The sequence below is a fragment of the Gekko japonicus genome, unplaced genomic scaffold, assembly GCF_001447785.1.
Source record: "Gekko japonicus isolate JY-2015 unplaced genomic scaffold, Gekko_japonicus_V1.1 scaffold1583, whole genome shotgun sequence".
Classification (NCBI taxonomy): Eukaryota; Metazoa; Chordata; class Lepidosauria; order Squamata; family Gekkonidae; genus Gekko; species Gekko japonicus.
In genome coordinates this window covers 344,305-358,335 of record NW_015167096.1, presented here as the reverse complement: position 1 = coordinate 358,335, position 14,031 = coordinate 344,305, and the positions used below count along the sequence as shown (strand labels likewise).

At 44.3% G+C, this 14,031-nt stretch overlaps 1 protein-coding gene across 1 annotated transcript in view; it reads right to left on the bottom strand.

Moving 5' to 3' along the window:
* Positions 1–6,272, bottom strand: part of LOC107111863 (sialoadhesin-like) — a 59,844-nt gene extending 53,572 nt beyond the window's left edge. The window contains exon 1 of the mRNA XM_015412909.1: positions 6,203–6,272. Coding sequence (XP_015268395.1) covers positions 6,203–6,272 — 70 coding nt within the window. The remainder of the gene's footprint in view (positions 1–6,202) is intronic.
* Between the last annotated feature and the right edge of the window lie 7,759 nt (positions 6,273–14,031).

Genomic DNA, 14,031 nt, shown 5'->3' with positions numbered 1-14,031 from the left:
GGATTCTTACAGGGTTATCGAGACCCTCCATGGCCCACCAACAAAGGTTCCCTCTGGATCCTGCAGTTACATTGCTGGGTCCCAAGGTAAATATCATATGAAAACAAAGCACACAATTTGTTTGGTACCATGGATTCACAGGATGATCAAAGTTCCCAGGGTTTTGTCTCTAGTCCCCTCTCTCTTGGTGGCCCTGAACTTTTGATTGTAATCTGCTCCATGCCCACTCTCTGCTCATTTCTGTGTCTTCTTCCCATGCTGCTTCCTACAACCATCCATTACTTTGTTCTCCTCCTGCAATGTCCATCCTCATGAACAAGACACATTCTTGAATAGTAGGGTTATCTATAACTATTAGCCAATGGAACCTTCAGGCTTAGAAGGGGTTTTTTCCTGTAAAGTTGCAGCTGACTTATGGCAACACAGTACAATTTTCAATGCAAGAGACTAACAGAGGTGGTTTGCCATTGCCTGCCTCTGTGTGTTATGACCCTGGATTTCCTTGGTGGGCTCTCATCCAAATACTGATTAGGGCCGACAAGCCCTAGAGCTGACAAGATTGTGCTAGCCTGGGCAAAGGTTACAAGTACTTTGATATGGCTGTCCCTCTCCATCATGTGACCAGTACACCCAACAAGAAGAAGTTTCAACTTCAACAGAGGTGGTTTCCCTAGCTTTCTCAACCCTGCTGAAGTGGGGAGCTGGAAAAGTTGCAAGGCTTCTCTCTTCTCCTTTCATCCCAAATGGAGCATATTGGTGCTCCTTCGTATGAATAAGATTGATGTGTTCTCACACTGCCTCCTGGGAACTGTAGTTCAATTCAATTAGTTTTGAGCATGTGTCATCACAAAGACTGCCACTAACAGATGAATGCTGCTGAGTTCAGAGATGCAATAGCAGCACGTGCCCTCTATGTACTTGATATTATATACTGCATGACCTGCTCATGATTGCCATAACTCAAGAAAGCCAGTAAATTGTGAGCATGTACCAACAGTGGCTTCTGGCCAGCTGCCATGTTGAATGTCATCATCATGTCATCAAAACTATCTCAAAATGCTGTTCATTTTAAGAACATAAGAGAAGTCATGCTGGATCAGGCAAGTGGACCATCCAGTCCAACACTTTGTGTCACACAGTGGCCAAAACCCAGGTGTCATCAGGAGGTCCACCTGAACTGTGATGAAATTGTTGAGATGATCATATCAAGTGTTTCAAGGACCAGAATGGACATTGTGAAGTACATGTTGTTCACTTTTCCCCAAAGTTCTTAGCATAACTCCAGCAGACTGTACTTCCCAGATAACAGTGGAAACAGATGGCTGTTTTAGAATAAGAATATGAGACATCCAGCTGGATCAGAACAGTGATACATCACGTCTGGACCAGCATTGTTTTTCACACAGTGGCCAACCACCTGCCATGTGAAGCCAACAAACCGGGCTCAGAGGGCAAACCTTTTTCCTGATGTTGCCCCCTACCCTTAGTATTCAGATGTGCAGGTTCCCTTTTGTTATCTTGGCTAGTAGACAGTGATTAATCTATTCTCCATGAATCTATTCCATCCTCTTTTAAAGCTGTCCAGTGTCACAATACCAAACCTCAGCATTTCTACTGAGGTTCCCAGGTCTGGCGGACGAGAGGGCGGGGGATGGAGGTGCACTTACCAGGAGCGAGGAGGGAAGAAGCCGGAAATAAATGTGACATGTGATGTAGGCACGTTGGGGATAGCCAGGGTGATGCTCTGGTTTGTGGGTAAAACCTCAATGGTAGAATTAGCTTCTAACCACAGAGTTTTGCCCAAAAACCAGAGTGTCACCCCCCCCCCCCAATATCACTGGTGTGCCTATTTCACTTCCGGGTGACATAGGAACATCACATTTATTTCTGGCATCTTGCCTATTTTTGGGGGTGGGGTAATTCCCCCCAGTGGCCATCTGACCAGCAGTGCGGAGGCATGCTGGAAACCAGGGTACCCCCGCCCACACCAGGAGGCAGCAACTCTAATCTCAACATCTACAGTAAAAACACTCGGCCAGATTTTTGTCAACATTTTACTATACTGTACCACCTGTGTTGTAAGATTTTAGAAGACATCAAACTGACTGTTGTGGAGTATTTATTTATTTATATACTTTGTATATGCCCCACTTTTATGCCCAATAGGGAAACAAAATAGATTACAAAATTCTCCTCTTTTCCATTTTATTTTCACAACAACAACCCAGTGAGGTAGGTTAGGCTGAGAGTATGTGATAGGCCCAAGCTCACCCAGCAAACTTCCATGCCCGAGCAGGGATTCAAACCTCAGTTTCCAAGATCCTTGAATCACTATATCTCTTGTTTCACTCTCATTTCACTGCATGAGTGGCACAGAACATATAAAGGGCATAAAGTGACATATGAGTGGTACAAAAGAACCATCACCAACAGCAATGAAAATGATGTGACATGAACCCAACAACAGACAAAACTGAAAAATAAATGAACATTGTCATATTGACTTATCCCTAACTTGATGGAACCCCCAGAAGTTCCGTTACTGCAAAATGAAAGGCTAACAAAATGGAATCAATTTTGTTAGTTTTTAGGGTGTTACTGGGCTGCTATTTCATTTTCATGGATCTTTACTCTCACTCAGGAAGGCAATTCCAGTATTCTTGTTCAGGCAAGTTTTTTCCAAACCACTTCAACTTTATCTTACTTACATTTTCATGGTTACCCGATTCTTTACCCCATCTCCACTACTAATTATTATTCTCCACCCCTGTCTTGTTCATCTAAAGTATTGTGCAAGCCTCCAGGGTAGAAACATGATAAGTTCTACTGTCTGGGAGATATATTCAGGAATGCAATTTGTGATTCATTTTCTATCCAGCCATCTTGTTTTCCATTCCTTTTCAATTTCTTAATTATTGCTTGTTTAAGGAATCCTAAATGCTCAAATCGGATTTTTGTGTCCTTCCATTCCATTGAAAGCAAACTTCAAAAACTTACCAGGTCATTTTACAAGAACATGAAAATTCACAGACAAAGTAATCCTCTATTTTGACATTAATTCCTCTAACAATGTAAGAGCAACTAGGTTGGGTCTAATCCTTATGCATGTAAATTAGAAGACGGTAAAAGGTTTCTGAGTTACACAGATAATGGATTTCTATATATGCCATGGTCCCATCAGTATCAACTAATAGTCCTCTTGTTTGTATAGTGACATCAAGTTGCAGCTGACGTAAAGAGACCCCATTGGATTTTTAAGGCAAGAAACATTCATAGGTGGTTTACCATTGCCTGCCTCAGTGTAGCAATCCTGAACTTCCTTGTTGGACTCTCATCCAAGGATTAAACAGGTTAGGGCAATGTTCCTCTAGAAACGATAAATTTGATGCCTTTCTGTAGCCTGGTTCAGGCTATTAATGGGAAATGGCAGACTTTGCATTGCAAGGAGGAGCAAGTACCTCCTCCTCCATGATACAATGAATATATCATAGATGCTCCATAAATAAGCCTGTCCATGTAAAAGACAGACACACACTCTTCCCTAGTACACCTATTTTCCCCACACACTAAGTTTTCCAGGCTGGAAAAGAATCGCACAAATCAGCCTATTCCATATATATACAAAATTATTCATAAATTCAAATGCAACCTTATGTAGCATGAACTGATGTGGGAAACAAACTAAACATAGTGGATTCACCACTGAGAAAAGTTTGAGTGGAATGTTCATAGTGGGTTATGGAATCCAGAATGTTTTTTTTGATTTTTTTTTTTTTAAACTACAAAAAACTATTACAGAAAAACAGAAAAGGGGACTACATATACAGGATAAAGAAAAGATACCCACAACTACCTAAAACCCCAAGAGAGGAGATCTTCAATAGCTTAATTACATTTAAACTTCCCTTCTGTTAAACATTGAACAAACTGAGTCAATCATTAAAAATATATTTTTCTTTTCCATTTTCCCCCCCACTTCACTGTCTATCCCCAACCCCCCCAACCCATTTCTCGTCATCTTCTTCTCAGGCCCATTTCAGAGTCCTTCAGCCTTCATTTCTCTCTTCCGCGTCTTTTCCAAAGTTTGTAAGGACTTTTTGGGGCAGCCGCCCCCTTTCTATCCAGAGAGTCCTCTCCGGAAGAACCAGAGTCCAGCTCGCCACTAGACTTGCTGTCCTCTTCTTTTTGTTCGTCCTCTGTTGTTCCCAGCTGAGTCTTTAAAAATTCTTTAGCTTTAAAGGCAGAGTCAATCTTTTCTTTTTTATCTTTCATCTTGAAAGTGACTCCTTCTGGGAACAACCATTTATATCCAATTTGATTAGTCTGAAGAAAAAGCACCAACTCCTTGTATTTCTTCCTCCATTGTCTCACTTCAAATGGAATGTCCTTAAGCATTCTGATAACACTTTCTCCCACCTTCAAGGGGGCTCCAGACACCGCTTTCAAAATTGCATCTCTCACGTACCTCTTCTATAATCTTATAACAATTTCCCCAGGCAGGTTATTCTTTTTTATATATCCTGAATATGATCTAAAGACCACATCCATTTTGTTTAATAATAGTTCTGGTTTCATTTCTGTCACTGGGGCTAACAGCTCACACATCATTTCTTTAAGATTCTCCCCCGGGTTTTCTGGCAATCCCTGAAAGCGAAGAACCAGGTTGGCCTTATCCATTTGTACTTGTAGCATCTGGTCTTCCAAAGAGGTTGTCTTTTCTTCCAGCTTTTCCACCTTCTTTTTTACTTTTTTCGTGTTTGCAGTCACCTCCTTTATTTTTTCAGCATCCTGCTTCATGACTTGTATTATATCTCCCAACTGTGTTTGGGTTGCAGTAATGCTTTCTGTCACCTTTGCCATCTGTTCTTTGAAGATATTTAACTGGTCCAGCAGAGGGCGCATACACTCTGTTACAGCCTTCGCCGTGTCGCCGGCCACTTCCGTTCCTTGGACTCTCTAGTCCTTTTGCTCTCAACAGTCTATCTTTGTCCTTCTTCCTTTCCATCTTGCCTGGTTGTTTACTTTTCAAAACTCTGCAAAGTCTCTGAATATGAGCCTGGGTGTTTAAAGTCCTTCAGGTGAGTGTCCCTAGACAGTTCTCTATACGTTTTCTTCCGCTCCCCCCCTCTCGCATTTAAAACAGTTCGTGCATGTGGGAGTCGTCCCCCCCACCGCTCGACTCTTCTCCGTTCACTACCAGGGTTGGGGAGCTTCTTTGATTTAAATTCGCTTTGCTTCATGACTCACGTTCATTGCTGGTCTTCCGACCTCGTTTTCTGCACCATTTCACTCGCTGGATCTCCTTCACTTGACCCAGCCAGCGTTGCTAGCACCATACGGTCTCACCGCCCGGGGAACCACTGGAACAGAGAGGCGCCTCGATTCTTGGGCATTCCGCCCTTGAAGAGGCTGCCTCTTTGAAGTTCCCTAGCCCGGGACTCTTCGCCGAGCCCCTGGGGGGGTCCACGGACCTGTGTGGCCCCTTCCCCCGGCTAGAGCGCCGACCTATCCTGGGAGGTCCGGGAATTGATTATGGAAGGCATTATCTTTGAATGGTAACATGAGTTTTGAGAGTTTATTCCTATTCAATTTTTGGTTGGAGAAGCACTTTCTCTGTGATGAAGTGATGGGGGAGAGGGCACGAATCACTTTTTTTTTTTTTTGTGGTTGGGCTTGTGGTTCATGGCAGTAGGCTGGTTCACAAACCGAACTGGTTCGTATCAATCATGAGCCATTTAAAGTATAAACCCCTGCTTTCTGCTCACCACAAAAAGTGGTGGGGAGCAGAAAGCAGGGGTTTAAATGGCTCCAAGCCATTTGTCATGAGTGCTGCTGAGGATGAGCTCCCGGCCCCAGCAGAACCCACACCTGACCCCGATGAAGCCTCAGAGCCCGTTGGTGTATCCTTGCCATCCATCCCAGCAACAGCTGAGGAAGAACGGCAGACAGCAGACAGCCCCCCGACTCACCTCCACAGGTGGCACGTTTACGGAGCCGGCTCCATCAGGACTTAGGATCCCGGTGGCGGGAGGTGTGCCAGCACAGCAAGCAATCCCTCAGCCCTGAGTTCTAGCAGAAGCCAGGATGCATGCGCTGAACACTAATTGACAGCAGCCCTTGAGGGGTATTTAGCTCCCTGCTCGTTGCTGGGTCCTTGTGCCAGCAACTAGTCAGCTTGAAGATGCTTTTGCACCCACCTCACCCGTGTTCCAAGTTCCTATCTTGTGCCCTGAACTCTTGGCTCCTTGACCCCGGCTTTGATGACTACGCATTCGTTTTGTGCTTTGGACTCTGTTATTTCAGCTCCTGTTTTGCTACCTCTTGGCTTTGACCCTGGACTGGACCTGGACTATCTCTCTCTCGCTCTGCCTGCACTCCAGCCCATGAAAGATTGCTGGCACCATCACATGCTCACTCCACAGGATGGATGGAGAAGCAAGCGGAGGCACTCTGCAGCTCGCAGACCTCATGAACCAGGTGCAGCAGCTCACGCAAGTGGTTGCTCACCTGCAACAACAACAGCAGCTACAGCAGCAAGCCGCCACCACTGCCGTCGTCCCACCACCAAGATGCCCGGTAACCCCTCCTGAAAAGTTTGGTGGTAATGTGGAGGAGTTTCCTGCATTTCTGGCACAATGTAAACTGTATATCGAATTACGTGCCCAGGATTTCCCCACCGACAAAACCAAGGTGTGTTTCATAATCAGCCTCTTAAAAGGGCAGGCAGCTAAATGGGCCACTCTGTTGTTAGTGGCTCCTTCGCCACTGCTTTCCCATTCTCAGGGGTTCCTCACCCATCTGTCCACAGCCTATGCAAACCCACAACAAGCAGCAGCAGCAGCAAACTGGAAAATCCGCACTCTGAAACAAAGCAAGCACTCTGTCACTGTGTACTCTACTGAATTAAAACTCCTGGCTCAGGACCTGACCTGGAACGAAGCAGCCTTAATGGACCAGTACTCAGAAGGGCTGGCTGACGACGTCCTGGATGAGCTCACTCGGGTTGACAGGCCACACACACTGCAGGACTTAATTACTTTGTGCCTTTGTATTGATGGCCGCCTGGAGAGCCGACGGCAGGCCCGGAACAACACCAATGTCATGCAAGCAACACGCCATTCGGTATCCTGGCCAGTCCCAGAAACCCCAGGTACTGGCGGAGACGAAGGTGAGCCCATGCAGCTGGGAGCCACCCGGCCACGCCTGACCCCAGAAGAAAAGTCCCTCTGCCAAGCAAAAAATCTTTGTACTGTGGAGGGGTGTGGCATTTCTCCACCAGCTGCCCTGCTAAACACCCTCAGTCAGAGATGACAACGACGCTGCTGCCAGTAAAAGACTAGCCCCACACCTAGCTGGAGCACTTAGCTGGGTCCTCTGAACTCATGATTACTAACCACAGACCATTCCTGGTACCCATTAAAATCCAGTTGCCTGATGAATGATGGATGTTTGTCTACACCATGCTAGACTCTGGGGCTGCTCACTGCTTCATCAACACCACCTTTGTCAAACAGCACCAGATCCCTGTACAGCCCAAAGACACGCCAATCCTGGTGGAGGCCATCAATGGTCATCTCCTTTGCTTGGGTCCCATGACTCAGGAGACCTGTCTCCTCACCCTCACCCTCAACAACACCAGGAGCAACTATGATTTGACATCGCTCAAATTATCGTGGTTAATGACCCACAACCCCATGGTGAACTGGGCTTGACAAGAACTGCAGTTCTGGGACCCAGTTATCACCCTGGCCACCACTGCTCCAGGCAACGGCCCTCGACTCCCGCAACCATACCGGGACTATGCTGATGTTTTCGAGGAAAGAGGAGCTGATCGACTTCCTCCTCATCTGCCCTATGATTGTGCCATTGATCTGGTAGCCGAGGCACCCGTACCAGTGGGGTGTCTGTATCCCATGGCAGAACCTGAACTGGCAGCTTTACGGGATTTTTTGGAGAAGAACCTGGCAAGATGATTCATCCGGCCCTCCATGTCTCTTTTGTCAGCCCCGGTCCTCTTTGTCAAAAAGAAAAGCAGTGAGCTTCAGCTCTGTAATGACTATCGGGCCCTTAACAAGATCACTATATGGGACTGGTATCTGCTGCCTCTGATCCCCAAACTGTTAGATCACCTAAAGGGGGTCCGAATCTATACCAAACTGGACCTCCGAGATGCATACAATCTGGTACGTATCCGGCCGGGAGATTAATGGAAGACGGCATTTGGCACTCGTTACAGCCAGTACGAGTACTTGGTAATGCCGTTTGGCTTGACTAACGCACCCACAGTCTTCCAGAGGCTCATGAATGATGTCTTCCGAAACCTGCTTGACCACTTTGTGATAATTTACTTGGACAACATTTTGATTTATTCTAACGACCCAGCCCAGCACATCAAGCATGTGCATCAAGTCCTCCAGCGCCTTCGGGCCCATGGTCTCAACACAAAACTAGAGAAATGCGATTTCCATCTATACTCTGTTGAGTTCCTTGGACACATTATATCCCCACAAGGGATACTCACGGACCCAAAGAAAGTAGAAGCAATCCTGACCTGGCAGACTCCTCGCAACTGAAAAGATGTGCAACGGTTCCTCGGATTCTCCAATTATTACCGGCGATTTGTCCCCACCTACGCTTCATTAACCACCCCCTTGACTTGGCTTTTTTTGGCCCAAAGAACCTTTTCACTGGACCCCCGAGGCCAACCACGCCTTCTCTGTTCTGAAAACCTGCTTCGCGACAGGGCCACTCCTGCGCTACCCAGATCCTGAACTTCCTTTCATGGTAGAGGCCGACACCTCTAGCATCACTCTTGGCACAGTCCTCTCTCAAAGAGATGACCCAGCTCAGCCTCTCCAGCCCTGTGCCTACTACTCCCGCCAGCTGATGGCAGCTGAGAGGAACTATATCATCTGGGAAAGGGAGTTACTGGCCATCAAGGCTGCCTTCGAAGTATGGAGACACTACCTTGAAGGGGCCCGCCATCTCGCCCATCTTTAATTCTCTTCACAAGTGCTCATGAACCTACTATTTCCATGATCATTTGTCTTTTTTGCAATGTCTAATTAAAAGGAATCCTCACCTTTTAAAAATATTGTTCCAGTGTTTTTATTCATTCATTCATTAAATCAATCAATTTATAGCCTTCCTTCCCCTGTACAACAGGGCTCAGAGCGAATAACAACATTCATAAAACATTTCATACAGTTAATTTTTTAAAACAATTCTATAATATTTGGCTAGAGACACTTTAATGCCACCAGTGCAACCCCACTCTTACAAATAAAAAATACCCCCACTCTATAATATTTGGCTAGAGATAATTTAATGCCTCCAATGCAACCCCACTCTTAGAAATAGAGTTTTCAAGACAAGGAATTAATCTACCACTGATTCTAAAAGCCAAGGATGAGGAAAATTCCAATTCAATATGGCTTTCTAGCTTGCAAACTTAAATTAGTGGGCATATCATGTATGACTTGGCAAACATAATTAAGAAAAAAATTGCAGAAACATGAAAATATCAATTAAGAAATAGTCAGGGCTGTCCCACAAGGGTCTGTATGATTATCTATGTTATCTGGGCTGTCACTTCCAATGCTGGTTTGAATCTCAAAGACCTCTGAGGACAGCTTCATCTGTCGAGTTAAATAAGAGGGGGAAAACCTTAGCTGTGAAAAGACATGCATTGATACAAGCACAGTGCAAACACCACTGTTTTTCTCGCGAAAAAAGATGTCAGGTCAAACCTGAGTATTATTGACAAATGTGTTCGTCTACTGTACTTTTCAATTTATCAACAGAGAGATTATATGCCAAATTTTAATATGCTTGGTTTAAGAATGTATCTAAAATTCTCCTTCTTCAAATTTCACTAGGATACTGGAATTCAGACTCTCCTGGTCTTCTTTCCAAAGTGAAATAGAGGTGTTAGGAGTCCTCCAGGGTTCCATTGTATTTTTTCCAACATAAAAGTAATTAGAAAATCTCCTCCACTTCATTTATACATCACTTTTCTCTCCCATGGGGACTCAAAGTAATCTGGGAGAACCGGGGTTGATTCCCCAGTCCTCCACTTGCAGCTGCTGGATGACCTTCGGCAATCCATAGTTCTGTCAGAGCTGTTCTCTGAAGGACAGCTCTGGAAAGAGTTCTCTCAGCCCCACCTACCTCTCAGGGTGTCTATTGTGGGCAGGGGAAGGGAAAGGAGTTTGTAAGCTGCTCTGAGACTTCGGATGAAGGGCAGGGTATAAATCCAGTCTCCTCCTCCTCTTCCTCCTCTTCTTGCTCTTCTTCTTCTTCTTCAAAGGGAAATGAAGTTTTCAATCTGTATACTGAAAACTCATGAACTTTTAAACATTTTTTAAAGAATTTTGTTGAAGAGGTTCTGGAACTCCATTCCAGTGCATTCCCCCAGAAAAAAGCCTGGCTAGGTAGATGATCTCACCCTTAGAGTACAGGCAAACTCAAAGTATTTAGGGTCTTCCAAATGTGAACAAGATTCTTTCATGTATTCATACCCCTCTAATGTCCCACAACAATCCATTATGAAATGAAAGTAGATTTCCTTTCCTTGCCATTTTCAAGAGTTCACTGGCAATTAAATTTCCCAATTAGACACAGACACATTGTTTGCATAACTCAAAACCGACTATTAAGCTAAGCAAAAGTGTAGAGAAGCATTAGTCATTGGGATGAAGCAATGTGGGGCTCCGTAACAAAAGTGATAATATCTTGGTTTGTGCTGAAAAAGAGCTTAACCAAACCACTCTTATCAGAGAAGTCTTATATTCCTAATTGTCTTCCTTCTCCTCCCCCACCAAAACTCAGGCCTCAAAATGCCACAACTTGATAACATTGTGTAGTTGCACTTCTTCATATCATCTGGGTTTTGTACTTGTCTTCCATGTTCTGATCAGCTGGTACAGATTGGCTAGTTACCTGAGGGGAAAGTGTTGTACAATTAAAATCTGACTGAGATCACTGGTTCCTGAGAGTCTAGAATCCTGTGGAGGCACATAAGGGTTACCACAAAATAGACATATGCGTCTGGTTAATGTAAGAGCTTCACTGGGCTGATCCGCGTAGTGTCATAACCCATGTGGCTTTATGCAAAGTGTTGAACAATATCACAACTTCCAGTAACCCCAACCCACCTGCAGAAAAAGAAAACTGACTTTAACAATAATTCCCACCCAAATACATTTTCTGAGCCAAAATAAAAAAAAATTGTGACACATGCGTACATCCAAACATATACTCTTTTTTTGCACCTCAAAGTTTGTTTTTGCTAACACTTGGAATGGATCACTCGGGCTAAGCCCAGTATCTGGCGGAGAATATTCTGATGAAGTCTGGAATGTTCTTCAGATGTTCCCCAGATGCCTACCTCATTTGTACCAACCTATCTGTGTTCATGGAGCTGCGGTGGCTCAAGTGGTTAAGATGCTGAACTGCAGGCTGTGGAAGGTCAGTAGTTCAGCAGTTCGAGACCCGAGTTGTTGCATGACGGAGTGAGCTCCCGCCTCTAGTTCCAGCTCCTGCCAGCCTAGCAATTCGAAAGCAAGAAATTGCAAGTAGATAAATAGGTACCACTTCGGTGGGAAGGTAACAGCGTTCCGTACGCCTTGGTGTTTAGTCATGCCGGCCACGGAAACGTCTTCGGACAGCGTTGGCTCTTTGGCTTTGAAATGGAGATGAGCACCGCAACCCTAGAGTCGAACTCAACTGGCTTTCGAGCAAGGGAACCTTTACCTTTGGCAACCCCATAGAAGCCCCACTGGTTGCTGGTTTGGCACCATTTTCTTCTTTCCAATCCTTCCCCCCCCCCAATTGTTTGTTTGTTATTATATTAATAGGTCTGTAGACTGTGACAAGTAGCTATGGAATTAAGCTGAAGAGTGGTGGTTGAAAGTGCTGTCAAGTTACAGCTGATTTATGGCAACCCCATAGACATTCAGAGGCAATAGACATTCAAAGGTGGTTTGCCATTGCCTGCCTCTGTGTCATGACCCTGGTATTCCCTGGATCTCTCCCATTCAAATACTAGCCATGGCCAACCCTGCTTAGCTCCCAGCAGATGATGAGATTGGGCTAGCCTGGGCCATCCAGGTTAAGGTAAACTGGAGAGACCCAGGTTCAAATCCCTGTTCAGCTGTGAAGCTCTTTTGGTGACTATGGGCCAGTTGCTGGATTGAATCCAGTGTTCCTTCTAAGATGGGTTACTGTGAGCTAGCTCACAGTTTTTTAGCCTCCAGCTCCCACATTTTTGTCTTAGCTAAGGAATAATGGCTCCAGAGCAAATTAATTTATGCAGGAGCCAAATCGCTTGCTCAAAACTTTAATGCCAGTAGCTCACAAAGTAGAATTTTTGCTCACAAGACTCCACTGCTTAGAGGGAGCATTGGTTGGATCTGGCCATTTTTCCTACTCAGTCTCACCCAAATTCACCTCCTTGCTCCAACTTCCATCCCACATGTTTCCTGTTGTTGTATTTGTTGACATAGACAATGTTGATATGGACATGTGGACTGATAAAATGCAGTCTTGGTATGACTGCATGTGCAGTTGTGTGAATATGATTTTTTGCCACTTCACCCATGCATGTCTGCATTGATTAAACACTGCACAAGATGAATCCTGATACAACAATATGTATGATTACATCAAGGTTGCTTGTTTGCAGTATTTGTAAGAATAGGAAAAATACCCAACATACAAATGAATTCAAAGCTGTAGTTAACTGCATTTAAGTCAATTTCTGAATTAAATTTAGGAATTATCCTAGTTAGAGTGGAATTAAGAAAGAATGAAACACAGCCCAGAGAGCAATTCCTGCAGTATCCAGGCAGGGGATGGAGGAAATTCACTCATCTTCAACATTACAGAGGTAGCATACACACATTGATGCAATTTTACAAACATTGTCCTCCTTGCATAGGGGGACTTTGGGTTACTCTCAAGTATAACTTGGGGAGAGTGCTGGAATCCATTATAAAGGTCACCATGAATATTTTTATTTAAATAAATCAATCTGTTAAACAAGAAGTTGGTGGGATTATGTCTTTGCAAAGGTGGAGAGCACAGAAAGATAATTATTTCTGTTTGCATAAATCATTTTCCTATTACTCAGGGATCAGAGTGGGATGTGTTGGCTGGGAGAGGAGAGGGCAAAAGAAGATCAAAGTATCAATTTGCTGATTGGGCTGGTGTGGGATTGTGCAACTGGGAATTGGGAGAGAAAGGAGATCATTACTTTCATTTAAATAAGTCAATTTGCTGTTGATCAAGACATTTGGGTTAGTTACTGGGAGGGCATGGCAAAATGTCTTGTATTCTTTGATTTAGCTTACAAATGTACCAGCCACTTTTCAACTTTAAAAAGTTCTCAAAGTGACTTACAGGCAGGAGGAATGTATATGTTTACATTGCTGTTTCTTCATCCTGCTCAGATGGAATGGCTAGGTGTGAAATGGTCATGAGAAGAGACACTCTTCTGACTCCTTAGGCAAATGTAAGAACACAACTGAGCCATCAACAGTCTCCACGCCAAGTCATCCTACTCCTTTAAAAATCACTTTAAAAGATGCCCCTTACAACACATGATAATATACATACGGATCTATTCTGTTACTTACCATCTTTCTTCAAAAGCATCTATATAAATTACACAGTTTCCTTCATTCCTATAAAATTAAGTCAGTTTTCATCAACGGCGTCACCCTCCATATACAGTTCAACTAATCTGATGAGGTTGGGGCAATAAGCCCTTTTCCCATTAGCAGAGAGAGAGAGAGAGAGACAGGAGACAGAGAGAGACAGAGAGAGAGACAGAGAGAGAGAGAGAGAGAGAGAGAGAGAGAGAGAGAGAGAGAGAGAGAGATCTTTGTGGCAGATAATAGATTTAAAACTAATGGAAGATCAGTCTATCAATATTCTTCAAATAACATAGCAAAATAATGTTTGGAACCAAATGATTCCTTTTTTTTCTCAGACTTATCTTTGGTTCCTCTTTGGCAGTCCTGCTAATCT